A 23,138-nucleotide genomic window follows, 5' to 3' on the forward strand; every position below is an offset into this window, starting at 1 on the left:
AACCCTTTTTTTCTGAGTATGGAGTAGACCAGTTTCACAGTGGCCGAGATCTGACTTAAACTAAAAAAAGTAAAACAATAGCACCATGACAATAAAAATGAGAGACCGACTATTCTTTCAGTGCACAAAACAATGTTTGTCCAAACTTACCAATCATACAAATTGACAACCACAATCTGTCAGGTGTACGGTGTACGCCAATGTACAAACCACAATCTGTCAGGTGTACGGTGTACGCCAATGTACAAACTAAGCAGTCTTCATTTTTACAAAGGGTTCTTCCTTTCACAATATCATGATACAACATGATTCTCTGCGGTAGGCGCTGAGTTTTCACCCAGCAGGAATACACATTGTGAAACAAATTTGTGAGGCACCACGGTAAATCAGGCATTCGACAAATTAAGGAAATCAAAGAAATCGATATTTTCCACTAGTTGAGCAGTTTTTATATAATTTTTTTAAATTTTGGGCTCACCACCTTTAATGTCCATTTACCAAAACATTCTTGCTTGGATTTTACAGAAAACTGTAGAGCAGAGGCACAAAAAATGTTAACATGCAGTTTCCTAGTAAACCAGCCTTGGAACTCACCAAATTTTGGCAGCCATTTAGTAGCCAAGTTTATCTCTGACATCAAGCTACCCCTCCTCTTTCAACCATAAATATATCTAAACTTCTATTTAAGATATATGGGTATTTTTAAAATAAAAAACAAGGCAAATGAACAGGCATGATGCCAATAACTCCATATATAGTTTTAAAAAATTGACGAGTGCCTGATTCCACCATGCCACAACACATTTTGTCTCACAGTACCAAACATTTTCAATAGAGCATAGCCAGTAAGACTTGGGATCATGAAACCCAAAGGTCATTGGAGGGCTAATGCATACAAAAGACCTTCATACATTGACGCAAGTCTGCACAAAGCAGGCCAGACTAAATTATATTATTGGAAATCCTTCCAAATCAGTTTAGTTTAGTATGGGGTTTTGCGGCGCTCGCAACTGCATAACTTCCAAATCAGTTTAGTTTAGTATGGGGTTTTGCGGCGCTCGCAACTGCATAACTTCCAAATCAGAAATCTCTTTCAAATGTATATATACATTCCCACCAAAAAAAAAATCCACCCACATACTGTCATGAGATCGGGTGTACAAACACCTGAAATTAAATTTATATAGTATATATATAGATATCTGAATTACCTTGTAAAGTGATGAAAATTTTGCACATCTTAATCCCCAAATATTTCTCTAATACTCTTGAAATCCACCTTCATGGTACATTTGTCACTGTTCATTGGTGTATTGGGACTGTCACTGAGAGCAAAGACAGTAAAGTAAAAGTCATATTACTAGTGAGTGTTAAAAAATGCAATGCCACAATACAGTTTCCATCAAAAAATACACTTGGCCTCAGTTGAGGAACACAAAAAAACCCCAATCCATCTCTGAGACCAAAGTGATGCCACTTTGTCCATCCATGTACAGCTGTAAGGTTGAGCATAACAGACAAGATGAAGATGCCTGTGTTGTTTCAATTCATCTTCATTGCTAATCCCCACAAAGTGGGAGTGAAAGAAAAAGACCCAAATATGTGCTCTCATGTCATGTGCCCCCCCCCCCCCCCTCCCTTTGAGGCCTCAAGCAGTCTGTGATTCTGTGATTTCACAACCTGGCTTCCGTCTCCCAACACTAACCCTGACAAAACAACAAAGAGCATCGCCACGGCAACAATGCAGCACTCAGATCGAGGGTTTTTCCGAGGGATCTTGACTGAAGGCCTCATAAACGTTGGCTGCCAGCTGTTTGAGCTCTTCCATCAAGAGTAGTTCCTGAACACACACAGGGAAGAAAAAAACCATAGAGTAAAAAAGGAAAAATAAGGACGACAGAGGTTTGAGAGTAAAGAAACAGCAAACTACAACAGAGCACCCACCACCCACCCATTTGGTTATCAGAAACAGACCTATTATGCCAATACAAAACACAACATGGGATGACATGAGGATAATAGCAATCTTTGTTGGTCAGTGAGAGAATTCCATTCATCATATCTAGATTTAAAGCAAAATTCTTCATCTTTAAAGTGATCTGTTTTGTGTTTGGTAGGGTCTCCAACTCGTACAAAAAAACAATTGACAAGAACAAAAGAAGAACAAAAGAAGAACAAAAGAAAGACGACTATATCATGCTCATAAACTAGGGGGCTAACTCAGACGTCTTGCCAATATTGTCATCAATGTAGATAATAGAGATTGTTGAACTTGATATTACTAAGAAGAACCTTATGGTCAAACTAAAATTATGAATAAGTCATCTAAATACAACACAAAATATGGTACAGGATTTTCACATCAGTTCATGTAACTTCTATGAATAATGTAGTACAACCAAATTATACAACAGCAATGTCTAACATATTTGAGAAAGCAAAGGGAGACTGTACAGAATAACAACAATAAAACAGCTACTTGCAACTCAACAAGCCTCTCTGCGGGCAGAAGTTGTAGACAAATTGCAACAACTAAAATGATTTGGAAAACATTTTAAACTCATCATCCATCCTCCACGCCCCCATCACCATCTTCTTATAACTTACTACAACCTCCACCCTCCCCCTTTCTAAAACACCCCTTTCTCATTCCTTATTTTTCATCCTTAACAACACCACAGCAAACTGTTTCTAAATCATGCCCAATGGTATGAAAATTGCTTGTCTTTACATAGTACAATCTTTTATCCTTTTATCTCTCTGCTGCCACAAATGTCCCCACTTGAAGTGAAAAGGTGCCATATGAAATAAAAGAAATTTAGCATGTTCTGGACATGCCTTTTCCTGGAACAAAGGTGACAGGTTTGCAGAACATGCTCTTAGGGTTCAATTCCTGTGCCACATGAGCCTTCTAGTGAATAGGAAATATTAATGCTATGCATATAAGCTATGAGTTTCAAGAGCTCTAACCTCAGCATTAACAGCAAACTGAGCGCTGCACTGGTAAAAAAACTTTCAGTCCTGTTTCACCACTGTTTGTAGAGAAATGATTGAGCTCTTTGCTCATGAACACAAAGACATGAGTTCAATTCGCCTTCTGATGGAACATAGTCACAATCAAAGCAGACCCCCCTTTTAAATTATCCAAATTATCAGTGGGGGGAGGGGGGGGGGGTGTAAAACATTTACAATTCTTTAATTCTGGCATCTTTTGAGCACCCATTACAACAAAAATAAATTTTCCCCATCCAAGGTTATTTTCAGACATATATGTGAGGCAGTGTGGTGGAATCAGGCTCTCGTCAATTTTTGGGCTGTCATCTTAAAGCTTGTTCACTTGTCTTTATTTCAATGAAAAAAATATCCTTTTATCTTGAATACAAATCGAGATATTTGCCAATGAAGGAGGTGGGATCACCTGTTTTCAGAGATAAAATTAGTGAGAAAATGGCCACCAAAGATTAGTTATTTTCTTAGCTTCAGAGTCCATGGTAACTGAAAATTTACATTTTTTGTGCCTTTAATCAACGTTTTTAAGAAAAATCCACACAGAAATGAGTTCTTTAATGGGCATGAAAGGTGTTGAGTTGAGCCAAAAAACAAATATTTAATAAAAACTCACAATTCTGCGGAAAAGTGCAAGTTTCTTCACTTTGATTATTTAGATGAGAGCCTGATTCCACCACGCTGCCTCACATATATGTAATGTATTGATCAGCACAAAAAATCATAGAGCAGCAGGACTGTTTGAGACTGCCCACCTGTATAAAAGGGTTGGGAGCGTCCCCGCAGATGCTGTACATCAGAGAGTTGATCACAGGCACTAGCTTGGCCAGAGCTATGGAAATCTCATGAATCCTGCGGAGAGAAGTAAATACCGATCAATGCCATGATAATGTAAAATCTATAAAATTCAACCATTGTGGACCATACTTCATTGTTGTTTACAGAAGCCAGGGAATGCATGAAAAATACTCAGTTTAACACAATTGAATAACATAACTGCCACAACAGCTATGGAGAAAAAAAGAGAGCCATATGAAATAAAAGGAACATTTTAATATGGGACAAAAAACTCAATTTCACAAGAGAAAGGAATCATAAGAAAATAATATCTTCGAAGAAGCTTTTTTTCATATTTGTGGTAGTGAGCGAAGCTTTTCACCTATGGTCATGTCCAGGACTCAAGGTAGAAAACATAAGTGTGCTACAACATATCATCATTGTCCTCTTATAACTAGAAATTCTTTCAAATGTTCGGTTAAGGGGGGGTGGTTAGACCCCGAAAGTCCCGATTCGGCTCAGAACTATGGATTTTAAGTTGTAGGCATTTTTATCCTCTTCAGCTTCTCTTACAACTATTTCATTGCACAAGAACCCCCTGAAGCCTTATTTCTTCCCATACCGGACATGTTTTTCACCACCATTTCCTCATAAAGTCAATCTTTCATTTTTCTTTATCGCCCGTTTTCTCTAAATGTAGGTACCAGAAACTAAATTTTCAAAGGAGCAGTATGCCAAATTTATCTGTTCCATTTGAAAGGCCTATATGTCCACCTAGCATTTTGGTACCATTCTTTAACCTCTCAGTCAATTTTTTTAGAAAATTGTAGTTATTTAAAATTTGATCAAATTTGTTAAAGTGTTAAAGTCGCTCACTGGCTGCAACCCCATGTTTGGCAGATAAAAAAAGAGTACCAAGTGCACTAAACATCTCCACATTTACAGAGTACAATCACTATAACATATATATGGAGCTCAGTTTTTTTCAAGACTGTGAGATCATTGTAAATCAGTATTTTATCGCCTCAAACACGATGATCTGTCGTTATTTCGACAAAAACACTGAGCGTTGACACGGCCGGCGCCACACCCGCACCCGCGGCAAGCGAGTCGGCTCTATACTGTAGTGTACCCTGTGTGGGGGGGTCACATGCTTTCCGAGTTTTGCGGAAGGATTGATGCGAAATAATTCCAAGCTAATTACTTTACTCTAATAGGAAATAAACTGATCTTTTAATTGATACCTTTTTTGGACCCGTATTTTACATATTTCATGTAAAAATTATCTTTGAAAATTTTTACTGTATTTTAAAGGCTTTCTATTTAAACGGCAAAGGCCAAAAATATACCATGTGAAAGCCCGTTTAAAGCCCTACAGTTCTCCACCAATGAAAAGACGGTATTCAATCATCCCTCTTTCCGCGACGCATTTGAATGCTTGCGTGTCACTTTTTGAACCGGCCAACCATGCATTCCGACCGTAAGGGCTTCACTTTCCTCGGGATTTTCCAGCTCCTAATAATCGGACACATAAATAACGTACACCATTGTAACGAGGAAAAGCTGAACTTTTACAAGGTGTATGGCATTTGGTGTTTTAAAGCGAAATAGCAATGAAACAGTGATCGGAATTACCCCGATTTCACGCCGTCGGAAGGCCGCGAGTGCCTGCGAGGCCGTGTTTACGCTACCTACTAAATGTGGTTTTTCTATATACTTTTTAATAACTCATTTTAGATCCAATCTTAATGAAATTTTTACAGAATGAAGAAAATATGTAATACTAAAAATTGGTACGATTAATTTTTGATGTACGGAATAGTTTTTTGTTGGTGGTGTTTGGAGTGTGGATTTTCACGGATTTTTGGCAAACGTGAAATCTACCTCTGGAAAAAAATTCATTAACTCTTTTTATCCGGGCTACGAGTATACTCGTAACGAGGACCAGTCCGGGATACGAGTATTCTCGGAACAGCGATACGGTCTCGTCAAAGAAGCTAGTTCTGCTTGTCATTACCAAAATACGCAAACACGGCGATGCTAGCTCTGTCTGAATATTTTAATTTTCCAATGAACAGTGGTTTCTTTGTTTTTGATGGGAGTAGAAGCTTGAAAGATATCTCGAAAACGCACATTCACGACCGACGAAATACTTTTTGAAGTTGCGCTGGGTTGTGAGGGGGTATGATACTAATTTGATCATAGTGACTCTGAAATAAGTGCCGTAAATTCCGTTGTGGATGATAAGAAACATGACTTACACTCATCTAATAGCGATTTAGATCATGGTGAAGGGGTCAGTACTGGAATTCGTGTTCGATGGGTAGGGCTAGATCTAGATCTATAAAATCCAATGGGACGTCGTGGGCGCCGCAATCAGGGTGAAGTTCGAGGGTTGAATATACCTCAAAATCTACATTGTGCTATTGGTATATTTCCTAACTACATACATTTACAAAAACTACATTCAATTTCTAACATAACTGCCAAATTTCCTTAAAACCTTAGAGGAAAAGTAAGAAATATAGCACTTTGAACTATACACACTGACTTCCGACTCATACGGCGCGGCGGCCCCAGGACGGGTACAGAGTCCGTGGGGGTACGGCTAGGATAAAAAGAGTTTAAAATTTCTTAGTGTGTTTAGCTGATTAGCAGATCAATTGTTTGCCAAGACGCATGCAAAAAAATCCAATATGTTTCCATGAAAAATAAGTGTGGTATTAATTACGTAGGACAAGTCAACAAATTCAAATATGGCCGCCGTATCTATGGAAATGAATTTTTAATCTCAAATCTGATTGCGGATTTTAAGACTCCTTACTATGCTTGTTATATGTGTGAAATTTGGTAACATTTGACCTACTAATAAACGAGATAGTCTTCAGATGCTGCTGCCCCCCCCCCCCCCCCCCCCCCCCTCTTAACCAAAGTGGTCACTTTAGAGAATGTCAAAGACTTGCTTGTATAGAAATGAAATAGAATTACACAAAAAAATCTGTATTGAATACAAATGGCATAAAGGAACGTAATACAAGAGATATAACAAAGTCGTACCCAGAAGGATGTTCAGTTGAAGCTGACTGTTGCTTGTAGTGGTCAGCAACACCATCAAGAATGCAGTGATAGCCGCGGTCGATGCTGCCCTTGAGCACAGTGTGGAAGTCATTACTGAGGAAAAACGTTGATGGTGGACATCGTTAAGTAAGGTACAAAGCACCACAGCCAGCCCAGAAAATGGGTGAGAATATTTACCCTAGCTCTGGCAGGTCAAATATGACATTCATGCTAAGCTGTTCTTCCTACAAAACGCTTCACCACTGTACTTCAAAGAAACTACAAAATTCACCCCTAAAAAATGTCATCTGCAAAATATTCTTGGCGTAATGGTAACGGTCAATCCAAGAGCCATAAACATATATCCAGACTACAAGAACTGCATTGTGTGGTCTTCCCACTACAAATGCAACATTTAAGACTGCCTCCTCATTGGCTACGGGAGTCGGGATCACCTTTTTAAACTTTCTTGGACAATACCTGATTAATTTCTGCTGCAGTTCTCCTAGATACATCTGTATGCCATTCCAAAGAATGGACTGATATTAAACAACTTGATATTATAACTGTCCCATACATAGAAGATAAGCCCATTAACACTAAAACACTCTTCTGATGCTGAAAAAAAAAAGACATAAAAAAAGACACAACGCATGGGTAGATAGTAAAGAGGTAGACTTTGTGAAGATCACATAATATTTACAACAGTAAAACAACAGACAAGTATAACACATAAAACAATAAGAAGGAAAAGATCCTGAGAAAATATTACTAACCTGAAACAAAGAAAGGAGAGAGGAGTACTCGCTCCTGGGACCAACACAAAAAAATGTTCAAGCCGACCACCCTTGTACAGGCCGGGCCTTAAGCCTCGCCTCACATGGTCATCCACGACACAGGCTTTCTGTGTTCATTTAGGATGGCGCCACTTCTCTCTCTCTCCCTCCCCCCTCTCTCTCTCTCTAACACGCGCACACACACACACACACACACACATGTGTTTGGTATCGAACCTCAGTAGAATTTGATGGTGATGAAGAATCCGTAAAGTTTTTATCATTTTTTACTCTTCTTTTTAATCTTCAAGTACTCCGGCCTCAGGCCTGTGCAAAAAATATCTGCCAGCGACAGATATTTGGAAGCCGCCTTGAGGCCGGAGATTCCTCCAAATGTTGGCTTGAACGTGGCCTGTGCAAGGCCTGTGTAGGCCATGTTCAGGCCAGGTTCAGGCCTGCTCTGGCTTGTTCAGGCCTCATTCAGGCCCAGCATCAAGGCCCGGCCTGTACGTGGCTTGCCGGCTTTACAGTAGCAGCAAAGACAGAGGAGGACTACCTCTCGAGAATGTCCCTTGTTTCTGCAATCAGCTTCTCCAGCAGCTCATCTTCAGAGTTTTGCACCGTCTGGAAATCAGGAAACCAAGTCTCAGGGAAGGCAAAACACACCCCCCAACTCCTACAGGTTTAAGTCTAAAGAAAGGTACATCAATCCCCCCCCCCCCCCTCCCCTTTCCTCCAGGTCTGTGGCAGGGGAGGGGAGGGCAACTCTTTCCCCCCTGCTTCCTCCAGGTCTGAGATAAAGTAGACCCTCCCTCCCCTAAACCTCCCTGCCACACCCTCAGTACTCTGCCATACATGATATGAATAAACAAGGAAAGTGGATAACATAATCAAGGCTCAGTGAATTAACTTGCAGGATATAGTGTAATTACTTGAGCCTGCTACTGATGAGAAATGAGGTTACGAAATAACACTGTAAGTCTAATTAATGAGACCACATCACTCACAGTTTTGGCAATGTCAGGCACTTGCTCACTGGTCAGCAGGTATGGGTACAACGACTGCGTGGGTTTGTCCACACCACATTCCACGCGCTCACGGATGTGATCGAACACGGAGGTCAGCTGATCCAGAGACATCAACTCTTTCAAGGGTAGCCTGGAACAAGCATCAAACAATCACACTTGGGGAACAAATCTCCCTTTCTCAAGACAATACATGAGATGATGTAAGAAAATGACACAGAAAGGGTTATGCCCACTGGAAAAGTATATAACCATTGCTCTGAAGCAGTCGCTACAGTCAATCCAAAGCCAGGAACAAGTTCTTGGACATTCAACATTTCTTTTTGTTTTCTTTCTTGTTTGTTTGTTGTTGTTTTTGTTGTGTTTTTTTTTTGTGTTTTTTTGGGGGGGGTGATCAGTAGAAAGTTCTATAAAAATATCCACTGGACTTTACTGATTTCTTCTTGTGATTTTTGTCCTATAGCCAAAGTCCTCATATTATATTTTTTGCCTCTTAATTTGTTTTATCCTACATAGAAAGTACTTTCTTCAGTGACAACCCCTCATTTCTCCCCCCACCACCATATTTTTTTTAAATAAACAAGAAATTGCAGGGGGAAAGTCCATCCCTGTTAGAATAAATCTTCCAGCCAAGGGAGTCATTAAGAGATTGTTTATTGAGCTTGCAATCAAAAGGAATACAAGATTAACTATCACTCATACGGTACTTTAACTTTGAAAAATGTGAGCACAGAAAACCAAACATTATCTGAATAATAGGACAGATTTGTTAAAAAAACAAAAAACAAAAACCTGCAAGTGAAACAGTATACTTACGATCCAATCTCTTTCATCACAGCAAGGCGTAGATAATTGATGAAATCAAGGAAACCTGTCACAAGACAAGGCATAATCCATAAACATTACAACCCTAGTGAGATGAGGAAGCTTGTTGCATACCAGTAGAGCAGCAAACTCTAATAATTTGTAAAGTAAGACAAACAAGATATTGCCGATTTACCATCTTCAAATCTGAAAAAGATGACCAGGAAAAGCAAACAAGGGCAAAAAATATTAATCACATTCAAACACTTTAAAGGAGTCCAAACACACAGTGAAAGCAATCTTCTAAACAAAAGACTGCACATAGAGAAAGGAAATCACTTGAATCTGGTAACACATGCCTGAAGGCTTCTAGTCACTCTTTTCTGACTTTAAAGTTAAGATACAGGGGTGATCCAAGATAAACTGTACAACTTTTAAAAAAAATATTTTCCTCCACACTGAAGTTTTGCGTTACAAATTTGTACACAAAGTAAACATACAATGTAAGAGATCAAGGGGAAGGCCACTGGTACCTGGAGAAGAATACAGTGGAAAGACATGTAATAATGACAAGAATCTAAGCCAGGATATTTTTATGGAAAAAAGGAACAGGAAAGTATTTGTCCACAGTCTATACCCTTATCAAAGAGTCAGAAAAGCAATGACAATTAAACAGAATTTTTTTTTTAAGTAACACATACAAAAGCATGTGTCATACAGACCAATTATATAAAACTATACTTTGTATAAAAAGTTTTAAATGCATAAAAAAGCAAATTGTAAAACAGGCCTATTACATTAAAACAGTACCTTGTTCAATAAACTGTTTGACAAGAGACAGGTAACGCTCTTGTACCCGCTGAGGGATCTGGGCACTGTGACCAGACTCCACCTTCTGAGGACAGGGTCAGCGGAAAACTGGAGTTATCTCAAGCAAAACATTTGAACTGAATTTGACATGCTTAAAAATTAAAATGAAAGATCTCTCATTCTTTCTCACTCTTTATCATTCACTATCCTTTCTTTTTCTTTCTTACACTACTTCTTCCCTCACTGATTTTCTTTCTTTCTCTCTTTCTGTCTATTTTTCACACAATGTAAAGACAAAAATAAATACATTCAAACTTGCACTCACACAAAACAAATACAGATTACACCAACAAACAAAAACACGTACATCTGAGGGAATACACAACTCTCAGCCATTCTCAATAAAGGCACAAAGCACTAGTGTATTTCACATGCTGCAGGTTGTGCTGTATTTTGCAACACATTGTTAATGTCTATCTAATCAGACAATTTGTCAATGTCGGTGGCCTAGTAGTTAGGCTCTCGGACTCGCAACCGTAAGTTTGTGGGTTCAAATCCCGTCAGGGGCCCAACGTTGTGTCCTTGGGAAAGGCACTTTGCACAAATTTTCCTCACTTCACCCGGCTATAGACAGTGAACGATCTTGTCAGTTTGATAGTGTTTGAGCACGTGAAATCCGCAGCTTGCACTGTATGCTTCTGTGGAAGCCGAGAATGTTTCAGAGTGTTCTCAGAGGGTCTGCTGGGGTAATAATGGTTGTAAAGCGCATAGAGCATGCTCTTGAGCATGGATATGCGCTATATAAATGCAATTATTATTATTATTATTATTATTATTTCTAAAAATGATTCTAATTGTGCTATAGTATAAGTTATGCACCATTTCCATTCTTCTTTATTCTTTTTGCTTGGGCATTACAAAATACAACTAGAGAATACATCATTTCGAGCAAGGGCATTCAACCTTTACCACAAAACAGGAAAGTTTTAAAAAATTAAATTTGGTTCAAACGTTAAAGTCTGTAAACTGCATAAGTTCATCAGCTATAGAACAGATGCCAGCTCAAGGAAATTTGCAAAATCTCAGGCTGACCAATTCCCTCAACAACCAAAAAAACTTGTTCTTCATGCAGTCAGCAGAGTCTCGAGTCAATAATTTTAAGCTGTTCTACACAGATCTACACTGGCAACCTTTAGTTTTAGTTTTGAAAAGAGTTTTACAGCACTTGCAAAACAAACAGGACAAATAAGTGCTGAAGATTAGAAGTGTTACATCTTTGATACAAAAAAAAGGAGCAAACCACAGAGCGCCTGATGACTACCCATACACTGGCAACATCTTAGGACTTTCAACTCAATTTGATCAGAGACAGAGAACAACCAAACGACAGATAAAAGATCTAAGGAGAAAGAAAATCTTTTTTTTCTTAACAAGAACTGAAGTTGACCTCCATGGATAAGTTTTAGTAGTGTTTTACAAGTATTTGCAACACAATAAGGTCATATAAGTTCTGAAGATTAGAGACATTACAGGAGAGTAACAAACACAAAAAAGGAGGAGGAGAGATGAGGACTATAGATGTTTGGTAGGAAAGAAGAAGAAGACCACACCAGAGCACTCATCAATCATCTGCTATCTACGGGTCAGCAGACAAAAACTTTCAAAGGAAATCGAATAAATCAGAATATCTAAACTCACACACAAAAGAAGAAATGTGCACATACTGCACTTGACACCTTTCTCCAGGGAGCTGACATCACTCTACTTACATGTCCATTGGTTGGGTGGACGCTGTCCAGGTAGAGATAGCCCCCGACCACATTGAGTTGAACTCGGAGCATCACTGACAGGATACATGTGCCATACACCGACGCAAGTGTACGTGTAACACCTGAAGAGGGTGGAAAACGGCAAGATGATTTCACATTAACTTCATAAACAGTCCTTTCAAATTTGCCACCCAGGCAAAATGTATTTACAGGTCGTTCATTTCGCAAACTGAACATTTTTCTCCTCACCACAACTAACCTGAAAGCAATTGGATAAGAAGCTGTGAGAATACTTTCACATAAAAAAATACTTACGTCTTTGTGTAAACTAAACCCACATACTTATACATTCTCTCTTTCTCTCTTATTCTTTCTCTCTCTCTCTCTCTCTCTCTCTCTCTCTCTCTCTCACACACACACACACACACACACACACACACACACACACACATACACACACGCACACACACACACACACTTTCTCACACATACATACACATAGCATCTAAAAATCAAAAACCACTTTCTGGTTCTCCCCCTTCTACGTCTTAGCTCCTCCAGCAGCTGACTGTTGCTTCTCTGACCTTCCGGTAATAAAACACTTTGTCTCTTGCCATTCTGCCGGCCTGATTTATTCTGATTCCAAGCCAGATTTCTTTGTTCTGTTCCCATCATCTCTTTTCATTTTATAATATGGCCTATATTTTGAAAAACGCAAGTGGGGAAGGGGGAAGTGATCGTCTGGGGAGGTATTTGTTTAGGAAAGATGACTTATAAAGCAGACTTCACTGTTGTTCTTTCCTATAACCCTCAAGTCCTCCAATATACATAGTACTTCCCCACTGGTTGGGTGGACACTGTCCAGGCAGAGATAGCCCCCCACCATTTTGAGTTGAAGCCGGAGCATCACAGACAGAATGCGTGGGTTCGAGTAACGAGAAGCATTATAATATATTGACATGATAACAGTCATTTTGTGCAAAGACAGAGCAAGATACAGACACAAAAACGAAGAGAGAAAGAAAAGAAGAAGTGTTGTCCTCCAACCACCTTATTTCTTTTCCATAACCAGATCTGCCAACCACTTTATAACTAAACATAACTTAACTCTACCACCACAGATAAACCTGTATTGCAAAGAAACTCAAATAAAAACAAGCATTTTCATGGTATTTACTCTAAGTTGCGCAAATGTAGCAAAATAAATTTATCATACGTCACATAACGGTCAAACCGAAAGAAAATTCAAGGGAAAAAAATCTAATTCTATACACATTTGATCTGGGTTCTTCAACAGGCAAAAAAAAATCGGAGAGCTCCAGTTCTATCAGAGTACTAGGCAGGCATGCATAAATCTGTCCATATATACTGAGCTTGCTTGCTCCTAAACCTATTCACAAGAAACTTAGGTTGCCAGAATGGAAACAATATTCAATGGAATGTGTTCTGGTGAACCCTTAATAAGACAACTGTCAACAGTGGCCAGTTTTTAACCTCTTTAGTCAAGTGACCGCCAAAGACATTCTTGACGATTATCAACTTTAAGAATAGAACTTTATTGTAACATATTTTTTACTCTATGCTAATAACATTGAATCGTATAAAAACTCTGAAGTCCCAATTCACTATCACAAAATCAATATATGAGATACATTTCAATTAAGTGGTTTTCATGTACAGGACACTGAAGGACAGACATTTCCGAGTCTGAATATCATCTTACATGCTGGCAAGTGATACCCTGTGTCACAGGTGGCTGATGAAGGGGATGGGACGAAAGCGTAGGAAGCAGTTGAATACATGTGAACATACAAATATTGCTGTACCGGGTAAACACACATTGTCTGACCGCATTAATATGGCACCAGCAATTTACCATGACAAAAGGATTTTTAAAATAATACACGTCACCCCCCCCCCCCCCCCCACCAACTCCTCAGCAGGTAATCACAACTGCACACATATACTACACTATAGCAACAAAAGCATAAATTTCTTGCCCACAGACACTCTTGATACTCCCGCTTCCCAACATAACAAAAACTAGAAGTCTTCTGAACAATCAAGATGAACATTCAATAATCCTACAACATGCATATATCTACCACCATGCCTAGCAGAACCATCAGCTCTCTCCCTAACATGACAAGAAATCTTCAAATGTAGGTCAGAACAACAACATTAAAAAATTGGTCCAAATCAAGATCAGATACCCAATATTCTTTTAAATCAATTTGGTTAAAAAAATCAAATACAAGTTTTTTTACCGTTTCCCAATAGAAAGATGGAAATACTTGACAAATTCGTCCCCGCTTGAGAATCGAGAGCCCAGGTTTTTTGTGCGTAAGACAAAGAGCTCAATCACAGGGACCAGTACAGTCAGAAACTGAGGCCTTGTCCATAATGACTTTGAACAACACATGGAAGGTGAATGATTAATCTGAGTGCTGTCAATTTTTTTTTTCTGAATTAATCTCAGCCCAAATAGAACTCCCCTCCTCAGCATGTTCTTTTCTTTAGTTTTAGTAAGTGTTTTACGGCACTTGCAGCACAATAAGGTCATATAAGTGGTGAAGATTAGAGGTGTTACAAGAGAGTAACAAACACAAAGGAGGGGAGATAAAGACGATAGATGTCTGATAGGAAAGAAGGAGCAAACCACACTAGAGCACCCGCCAACCACCCACTGTTCTTTTCTATGAATTCAGAACTACACAGTATTAAAATGTCAGAAATACACAGGACCAGAAGACGAGAACATTATAGAGTCAGAACACATCAACTCAGAACAAAACATGATCAAAGCACAAAGCGTCGGAACAACAGGTAATCAAAACACAAGGAGTCAGTACAAGACAGCATGAGAAAAAACAGTTTCAGAAATACTTAAGTTTTCACTGGTGTGTACTTACTCATAACCTTGAGCTCTTCCCAAAGGTCCAGTTTGTTTTGTGGGCTGCACCAGGAAAGGAGAAAAAATTGAGGTAAAAATCAGTTAGGCTGTCCCCCCAAAAAAATCAGACAGAGAAAGGACATAAAAGAGTCATTCATTGAGAAGCACATTGATATGATAAAGGTCACTAAGCAGCCGCGGTAAAGCAAGAAGACAATACAGATATGCATTGAAAAAATTATGATCATTTAGAGATGGGCCGAAAGCAGGAGAAATAAGGAGAAAAACACTTCAGCAAAAAGATAGTCATTCATTGGTGGGCTAAAAACAAGATACAGGAACAACAACTGTTTGTCCAGCTGTATGATGCTGGACTTACAAAAACAATAACAACATTCAGAGTCCTATTCCCAGCAATTGCGAGACAGGATAATATATCCATTGGAAAGGTAATTGACCCTATTTCCTCAGTCAACCCTGCAACAACTGGCTACTTGGTAGTTATTTGAGACAGATCATGGAAATGATAGCGGTATGTACCTAACGGGCTGCAATATTGCATACCTCTCACAAGACTGACACAGTATATAAGGAGGAAATGACGAAGCAAAAAAGTGTTTGTGAAGAAATTTGTGCCTTCAATCAAAGATATGTGACCATCAATAATAACTTACAATAGCGTTCTTATATAACCTTATACAGTTGTGAGCACTGTTAAACTTTATACAAACTAAACAAAACACTTATAATAGAAACACTAGACAGAGAGCTATGACTGTCTTTACTTTCTGTGAGCCAAAGCTTTTGACTGGCTTTGCTTTCCGTGAGCCTTAGCGCTCTATAACAAAAATGTCTTAAGGAGCAGAACACTTGCACTGATACCAAATCCAACGCTTTGAAGCCATCATGAGAACTCATTGGTAGACTCAAGGGCAAAAAAAAAATTTTTAATCTCATCAAGCAAAGAGACAGTTAAGTACGAGTTTTACAGAACTTGCAACACAAATGTCACATAAGTGCTCAAGATTAGAGGTATTATTAGAGAGTAACAGGCAAAGAAAAGGAGGAGACATAAGGAAGATAGAAGTTTGATAGCAAAGAAGGAGCAAACCACACCAGAGCGCCCACCAACCACCCACAGAGGTACAGTGATCAAACCCCTGTGCCATAAAACTAAGAAAGATATGAAAACTGCAGAAGCTAAATAAAACACACATTGTTTCAGTATATAACCTACACTCCCAAACAAAACTGGGAGCACAATTATCAGTCTTCTGTTAAAAGTAAACATTAAATAAAAACCTAGAAACAACAGTACAGCAGCCATACAAAGAAAGTGACACCCTTACTTTGATTTCAACATCTCCTTGATGCTCTCTGTGTCCAAGGTTTTTGTTAGTATTTCTCTCACATTCGAGACCATCGCCAGTACTGAGGAAAAGTACAGTCTCGTTATACATAAAAGGAAACCTTTTAAAAAACACTCAATACTTGCAATCTTTCAACAAATTCTTGCCAATGATCTGATGGCCTTATTATAGAAAACTACGAAACTTGCAGCCAGCTTTGTTAAGTAAGTTACTCAATTTAAAGATTTCAGAATTGACATTATTTTAAACAAAGAGAAATACTTTTGTAGTTTTTATCATGTCTCCACAGCATTTTTAATGAATGACATAAGATTGATGCTATTCATTTCTCATTCGCCCAAACAAAAAACTGTTACGAGATCATAACACTGCCAATTAGGCAAGGCCAAGTTCAGCTAGTCATTCAGGACCTGACATCCAGATCTCCCATCCATGGGAAAGAGGAACTGACATCCGATTCTCCTAGTAGCGGGAGCCCATCACATCATTTTCAAAGCTTAACTCTGCCAAAAGCACCTCCCCAAGAAAAGAGATACAGATTTGTGAAAACTGCTAGAATCTGAAGCGAGCTGGAAACAACGTAAAATAGAGATTCATGAAAAAAACAAAATTTAGTCATTTCATGTTTGATTTGAAAGCAAATTTTCTAAAAGGGGTGAGAAAGAGATTATCCCATTACACAACAATGTAGAGACATACCTGTCATGTTGCACGTTCTCTGATTGCTGTCAAAGTGATGCTGGCGCCTGAAGAAAAGGGGAAAATAGAATACATCAGTTAAGAATTGTTTTCAACAATAACTTAACATTACATTAAATATGATGAGTAAAATAGACATTATGGAGCACATTCATCCCAATACATCACAGCACTCCAAAGCTTCCAGAAAGAGCAACAAAACTAAAAGGAATGATTTTACAAATCTCCAATAAAATTATTTCTTTGCAAACACAAAAATTGTTGAAATAAATCCCTGAGGGGTCTTGTAATTATTCAATAACTGTAATGGAAAGTTAACAGAACAACGTACGATCCTTTGTTTGAGATATGATGGGACTACATTGGACCGAAAACTAATTTAAAAAAACAACAACAGAAAGAGTAACTTTTGTATGAACTAAAGATCCTCGCAAAAATTAAGGACATAAAAGGACTGCTGAGTGCAAGTAAAATTTAATCAGAAAATACATAGGGCCTACTTTTCCTGGTTCAATGGACGTAAAACCACAAAATCAGTGGCCATTTCAAAATGTTTCTTACCTGACAAGAATTAAGTATTGTTTGTCCTCTTCATCTCGGATCTCTTGTATCTTCTTCCAGATGTATTTATACAAAAGCCAGCTCCCTAAAAGACACAAAAAAGGTATAAATAGTATTTTGATATCACTATGACCATTCAGGCACAAACTGGTCACAATTTCATTATCACACAAAAAGTACACGCCCTTATCCATAGTTTTCATTACATTGAATACTTTAGTTCAAAAGTTTAAAAAGAGCAGTAAAGTATACCATTTTCAACAGCCACCCAGACTCTTTTGCATTAAACCCGGAAAGACAGTAAAAATCTTCCGCTGAAAACAAAAAAGCCCCCAGAGAACTTAAGGTCATCATTACATTTCCCTTTATTTATATCTAACACTGCTGCATGGCACACACTTAGCACAGCATGGCACCTCAAACAATTCTGCATCACTTACTATGTAATGTAATGATGACCTTAAGTTCTCTGGGGGCTTTTTTGTTTTCAGCGGAAGATTTTAACAAAAGTTTTAGAGATCAACCTACTTCAATAAATCTGAGAACATGTCAGATCTATAGTAACAACAAACTTCTTTTAAAGTAAATTTTGAGTCGAGAGCCTCCACTTGTCGACGACCAGTTAATTTTCTGTATGTTACGTTCTGTGAGGTTGCATCTGATTTTATTAATTTAATAGACTGCATGTTTCATTCTGTGGTGTCGCGGCTGCTTTTAAGCTGCCATAATAATTGCAAATCATTTTAACTCCTTAACAAATGAGCTCTACTTTTTATTTTCATTCTGCTTTCTGAAAATGTACAGTTTATAATATATGGCTTTTAATTGTGGCTTGCATGTTCTCAAGAATTTACCAACATAATAATATGATCTTCTTCTTCTTTTTCTTCTTCTTCTTGTTTATCTTTCTGTTCTTAAGAATTTACCAACATAATAATATGGTCTTCTTCTCCTTCTTCTTTTTCTTCTTCTTCTTGTTTATCTTTGAAAGGACATCCCCCCGTCTCTAGTGCGAAAGCTGGTGTTCGCAGCAGGTCCTTCAGGCCTCCATTGAGTTTTAGGTCTCTCTGCCTAGGGTTGGGCCAGTAATTCTTTCTAAGTGTATCAAGCACTGGGCAAGCTTGCAGCAGATGGTTCCCTGTTTGGTTGCCGGTTCTGCACTGACACTACTCTGAATTTCCGATCTTGAACTTCCTGTAGAGGTGGAGTTTCAGCTGTTCTAAGTCTGAGCAGAACAACCTGCTCTTGACAGGTGAGGAAGTAATAGGGGTCAATTTGGTTGTAGTGAGGGTACTGTTCCTTCCACTTTGCTTGTAACCCCCATTTGATGATGCTTTTGGCCTCCAAAAGGCTTGTCCTTTTTTCAGGTTGCTCTGATCGAGAGCCTTCTTTTGCTAAAGAATCAGGCTCAGCAGTTTCATTTTCAAACAAGTTACAGTGGTATCCACTGTAGTAACAGTGGTATCCACTGTAGTAACAGTGGTATCCACTGTAGTACAACTGTGTGGTTTTTGCAGAGGTTTTGTTATTTAGCTCACTGTCTCAGTGATTTAATGGCTTGTGAAATGGAAAGGACGTTTATGAGGAGGACCACATTGCGGGAGGAGCATGGGTCAGATCTGATTTTAGTGGCTGCAGTTTTCAGAGCAACTATTTCAGCTTTGTAGTTAGTAATCATTCTCAACTGCATCCTCAGCCGATCCGTAATGTGTAGAATCATGTCCATAGCTGCTTAGGATAGCACTTGTCAAGGTGTTCCCATGCAAGAGCTCTTCATTCTAGGCAAGTCTGTGAGTTGTACTGAAGCCAAGGATGCTGTTGTGTATGTGAAGAGATGTTTGATATAGCACAGCGGTACACGAAGGGATCTCTTCAGGGATTTGTTTCCCGTTATATGGTTAAATCACACATAAATTTCACTGATACAACAGGTTATTTGTTACTGACACTTGGACAATTAAAATCCACCACTTCTCATGGAAAAAGATATATAAGTCACGACGCAGTGGAATCAAGCGCTCGTCAATTTTGGGCCATATATGGAGTTATTGGTATCATCTTAAAGCCTGTCCATTTGCCGTGCTTTTGATGAAAAAAAAATATATATATAATATCTCAGATGCATGTCAAGATATTGGCGATTGAAGGAGGTAGGGGCTTCCTGGTTTCAGAGGTAAGATTAGCGAGAAAATGATAGCCAAAGTTGAGCTATTTTAGCTTGAGAGTCTGTGGAAACTGAAAATTTACATCTTTTATGCCTTTAATCAACGTTTTTCAGGAAAATCCACACAGAAATGAGTTCTTTCAAGGGCATGAAAGATGAGCCAAAAGACAAAAATTCTATAAAAATTCCCAAACCTGCGGAAAAATGTCAGTCTCCTGACTTTCATTTTGACGAGCGTCTGATTTCACCACGCTGCCTCACATAAAATATAATTTTCTATTGAAAACATAATGCATAAAAATGGAAAGGAAATAAGTTGGTCAAGCTGCACAAGTAGACTTTTATCAATGTGTGTGCATCATTAAAACTCTTCATAGAAAGAAAAGAACAAAAAATACCAACGTAATAGTTGGTCAAATACAGAAAAAAATTCTTTATAATCCTCTGTTAAGCCAATGTGCAATAAAACATTGAAAATTAATCCCTTCCATTGACAGGACTTTGTTGGTTTTTTAAAAATATTAATGATGTCATAGAGCTATAAAAAAAACTTCTATAACAGTCTGTTCATAAATATAACGAACGTGCGTCAAAGTTTCATCATCGGCACATTGGGACTTTCACCTGCATTGTTAAATGCTTAACGGCACTATGCATTGCAAGGAGTTCCTGATCGAATGTGGAGCAGCAGGTTTGAGTGGGGGACAATTTCCTGGAGTAAAAAGCAATTGGTTTCCACAACCTATGCAACTGTTGAGACAGTTCGGCTCCTATCGCCGAGTTTGACGCATCAAATGAAAGTTTTGTAGGGGCATCATTTTTCGGGTGATGGAGCATGACTGCGTTGGCTATCAGTTATTTGATGCTTTGAAATGCAGATTGACAGTCTGACGAGCAAATTATCTGTTTTTAGACTTTCCTTTAAGCGCCTCTGTCAGGGGTATGAGCCGGTTTGCGAGTCGCGGCATAAACCAGTGATAGAAATTCATGATTCCCAAGAAACGTTCCTGTGATTTTTTGTCAGTGAGTGTTAGAAAGTCTTTAATAGCACGTACTTTTTCTGAAAGTGGCTGGATGCCTTTGGTGGAGATGAGAGATGTAGATTTAGTAGGCCCTTTATCTTCATCAGAAAACTGTGTTTACCTACTTACGAATGTAAGCAGGTTTACCCTGTGGCCAGAAGCAATTCCCCTTCCCAATACTGAAATGGTTACTTGTGTAAAGGGCCTTGCTGTGCTCATGGATCTCTCGTTTTCGGGTACCTGACTCGATCACTTCTGACCGAGTCCCCAATTCACAAGCAAATTATGACGTCAACTGAACAGAGTCTTGGGTGTGATTCCCCAAAACACCACCGCACCATCTGCAATCCAACGGAATCGTTGAAAGGTTTTATCGCAGCCTTAAAGCCACCCTTAAGGCTCGCCTGACCGGTCCGTGTTGGATGGATGAGTTGCCGATTGTCCTCCTCGGTATCTGTACTACCTGGAATGAAGACCTTGACACCGCGCCAGTTCTGTATACTCATGGAACTAATCTTCGAGTCCCTGGTGACTTTCTATTTCCTCCTTATGTAGATAAAATGGTTCCTGATACTATTTTTCTGCAGAACTCTTAGGACTGTTTGAGAAAATTATCAACTCCAATGCCTCTATGCACCACAGAACGACCAGTTCCTACGTACCACAAGACCTACGTGTACACAGTGTTCAGCAGGTCTAGGTACAGCACGATGCACACAGGGGGCCTATGATCAGACCTTATGATGGACTTTTCCCTGAACACTGTGAACAAGACTGACAAAATACTTTGAAGAAAATTGTCAAAGACGGTAAAACAATTCGAGTCTCAATTGGCAGACTGAAAGCAGTATATATTCGCAACCAGCCGGTCTCCAGCCAGTTTCAAACGGACAACAATTAGATCCACGTCTGATGCCACATCACAATGTGTTGTCCATCAGTGACGATCAGATAGTTGATGATGTTCAGCAGAGGGGTACTAATATATGCTCTGACATTTTGAAACTCCGTCCGGCAGGGTGATAGTGAAACCTACGAGATATATAGGAATTAACCAACAGTGTCTGACTTTAAACTCTCAACACCACAACTTAACTAGTTTTTTATTGGATATTATCAATTCATTTTTGAAATGTTCCCGTCTATATTATATCTTCATATTATTGTCGTCCTACTAACTTGTGTACCGGCGGTCTTTCGGGATAAAAATAGACTTGTCTAACATTTGTCACTTTGTGTCCAACTTGTGAAACAGAGGTCTTCCGGGATATAAAAATAGAGACCTGTCCAACAAGTGTCACTTTGTGCCTTTAATACTATTTAGTTACATGAATCTGTTATAATGTGTGCACATTTTATTTCTCTGTCATCACATACTATACTTTTATACTATATATAGTATGCGTTCTTGTGGGGGAATCATGCAGTCGTTCACCGGCACATGATGCTTGCTCACGCTTCATTTTGAGTTCATACATTTTAACCGTGTAGGCTCTATATGTTTGGTTGTTTTTAGTGTTTCGCTTGCTGGTATAGTGCGCTTCAGGCTAGGTCTACAGTACACCATGTTCGACGATAAATCTGTGTGATGTGTGTAGGTATAATGTGTAATAAACGACTTCAACCTACCTTGTATCACAGCCTTTCTGGAGATCTTACAATTTACAGTTTAAAAATAATACAAACAACGTAGCATGAATAAAGAGAGCAACACATCTCTCTCATGATGCAACACTACAGGGCTAAAAAAAAGGGGGGGGGGGAGGAATAAAGAGCTCTGTGTAGGCAATTGACTCTCGACGTACACTGACTGGACCTCTGATCAAACTAACATGCGTGGGAGCTGAAATGCAGGCCAAATAAATCTGTGAATCATGATGGCATGGAATTAGACATCCTAAATCTCTGAAAGTAAGTACCCATAAATACAGACACTGTAACTCATCACAAAGATTTTGGAGGGAGTTCTGCAGACGGACGGCTGACCAACAACACACCCTAACCAGGCTAATACAGGGTGCCCACTGGGGGATCGGGTCTTGTCGGGGCGGTTTGCTAGCCAGATTGAGGGCGTAAAGCAACTGTTGCAGAAGCTGGCACCCAACTCGGCGACTCAAAAACGTTTGTTTTAAGGCAATGGTTGAGGCGACCCCCTCCCCCCCCCGCCCTCTCTCTCTCTCTCTCTCCTTCCTTCCTTCCTTCGTTCTTTTATTGTGACATCTTACATCTTTCTTTTTTCTTTTCTGTAACCCCGCCCTCCAGACCCCATCCACAATGGGCACCCTGTCTGAATTACCCTGCCAATATTTAAACCTTCGAAGTGACTATTCGGACTCGAGTCCGAATACGAAAAAATGTTATTCGGACTCTGATTCTTGTCCAGCATGACATCACTTCCGACTTCC

General features: G+C 39.1%; 1 protein-coding gene across 1 annotated transcript in view; it reads right to left on the minus strand.

The window, feature by feature from the left end:
• Positions 1 to 213: 213 nt before the first annotated feature.
• LOC101859567 (peroxisomal biogenesis factor 3) overlaps positions 214 to 23,138 on the minus strand; it is a gene marked incomplete at its 5' end in the record, with an annotated part of 24,785 nt that continues 1,860 nt past the window's right edge. Inside the window, 12 exon segments of the mRNA XM_005097065.3 lie at positions 214 to 1,840; positions 3,762 to 3,858; positions 6,841 to 6,954; positions 8,173 to 8,240; positions 8,624 to 8,774; positions 9,458 to 9,512; positions 10,256 to 10,340; positions 12,025 to 12,146; positions 14,937 to 14,980; positions 16,267 to 16,348; positions 16,987 to 17,033; positions 17,548 to 17,632. Of these exon segments, the coding sequence (XP_005097122.1) occupies positions 1,751 to 1,840; positions 3,762 to 3,858; positions 6,841 to 6,954; positions 8,173 to 8,240; positions 8,624 to 8,774; positions 9,458 to 9,512; positions 10,256 to 10,340; positions 12,025 to 12,146; positions 14,937 to 14,980; positions 16,267 to 16,348; positions 16,987 to 17,033; positions 17,548 to 17,632 (1,040 nt within the window). The 3' untranslated portion in view covers positions 214 to 1,750.

Source organism: Aplysia californica, unplaced genomic scaffold, assembly GCF_000002075.1.
Source record: "Aplysia californica isolate F4 #8 unplaced genomic scaffold, AplCal3.0 scaffold00145, whole genome shotgun sequence".
Classification (NCBI taxonomy): Eukaryota; Metazoa; Mollusca; class Gastropoda; order Aplysiida; family Aplysiidae; genus Aplysia; species Aplysia californica.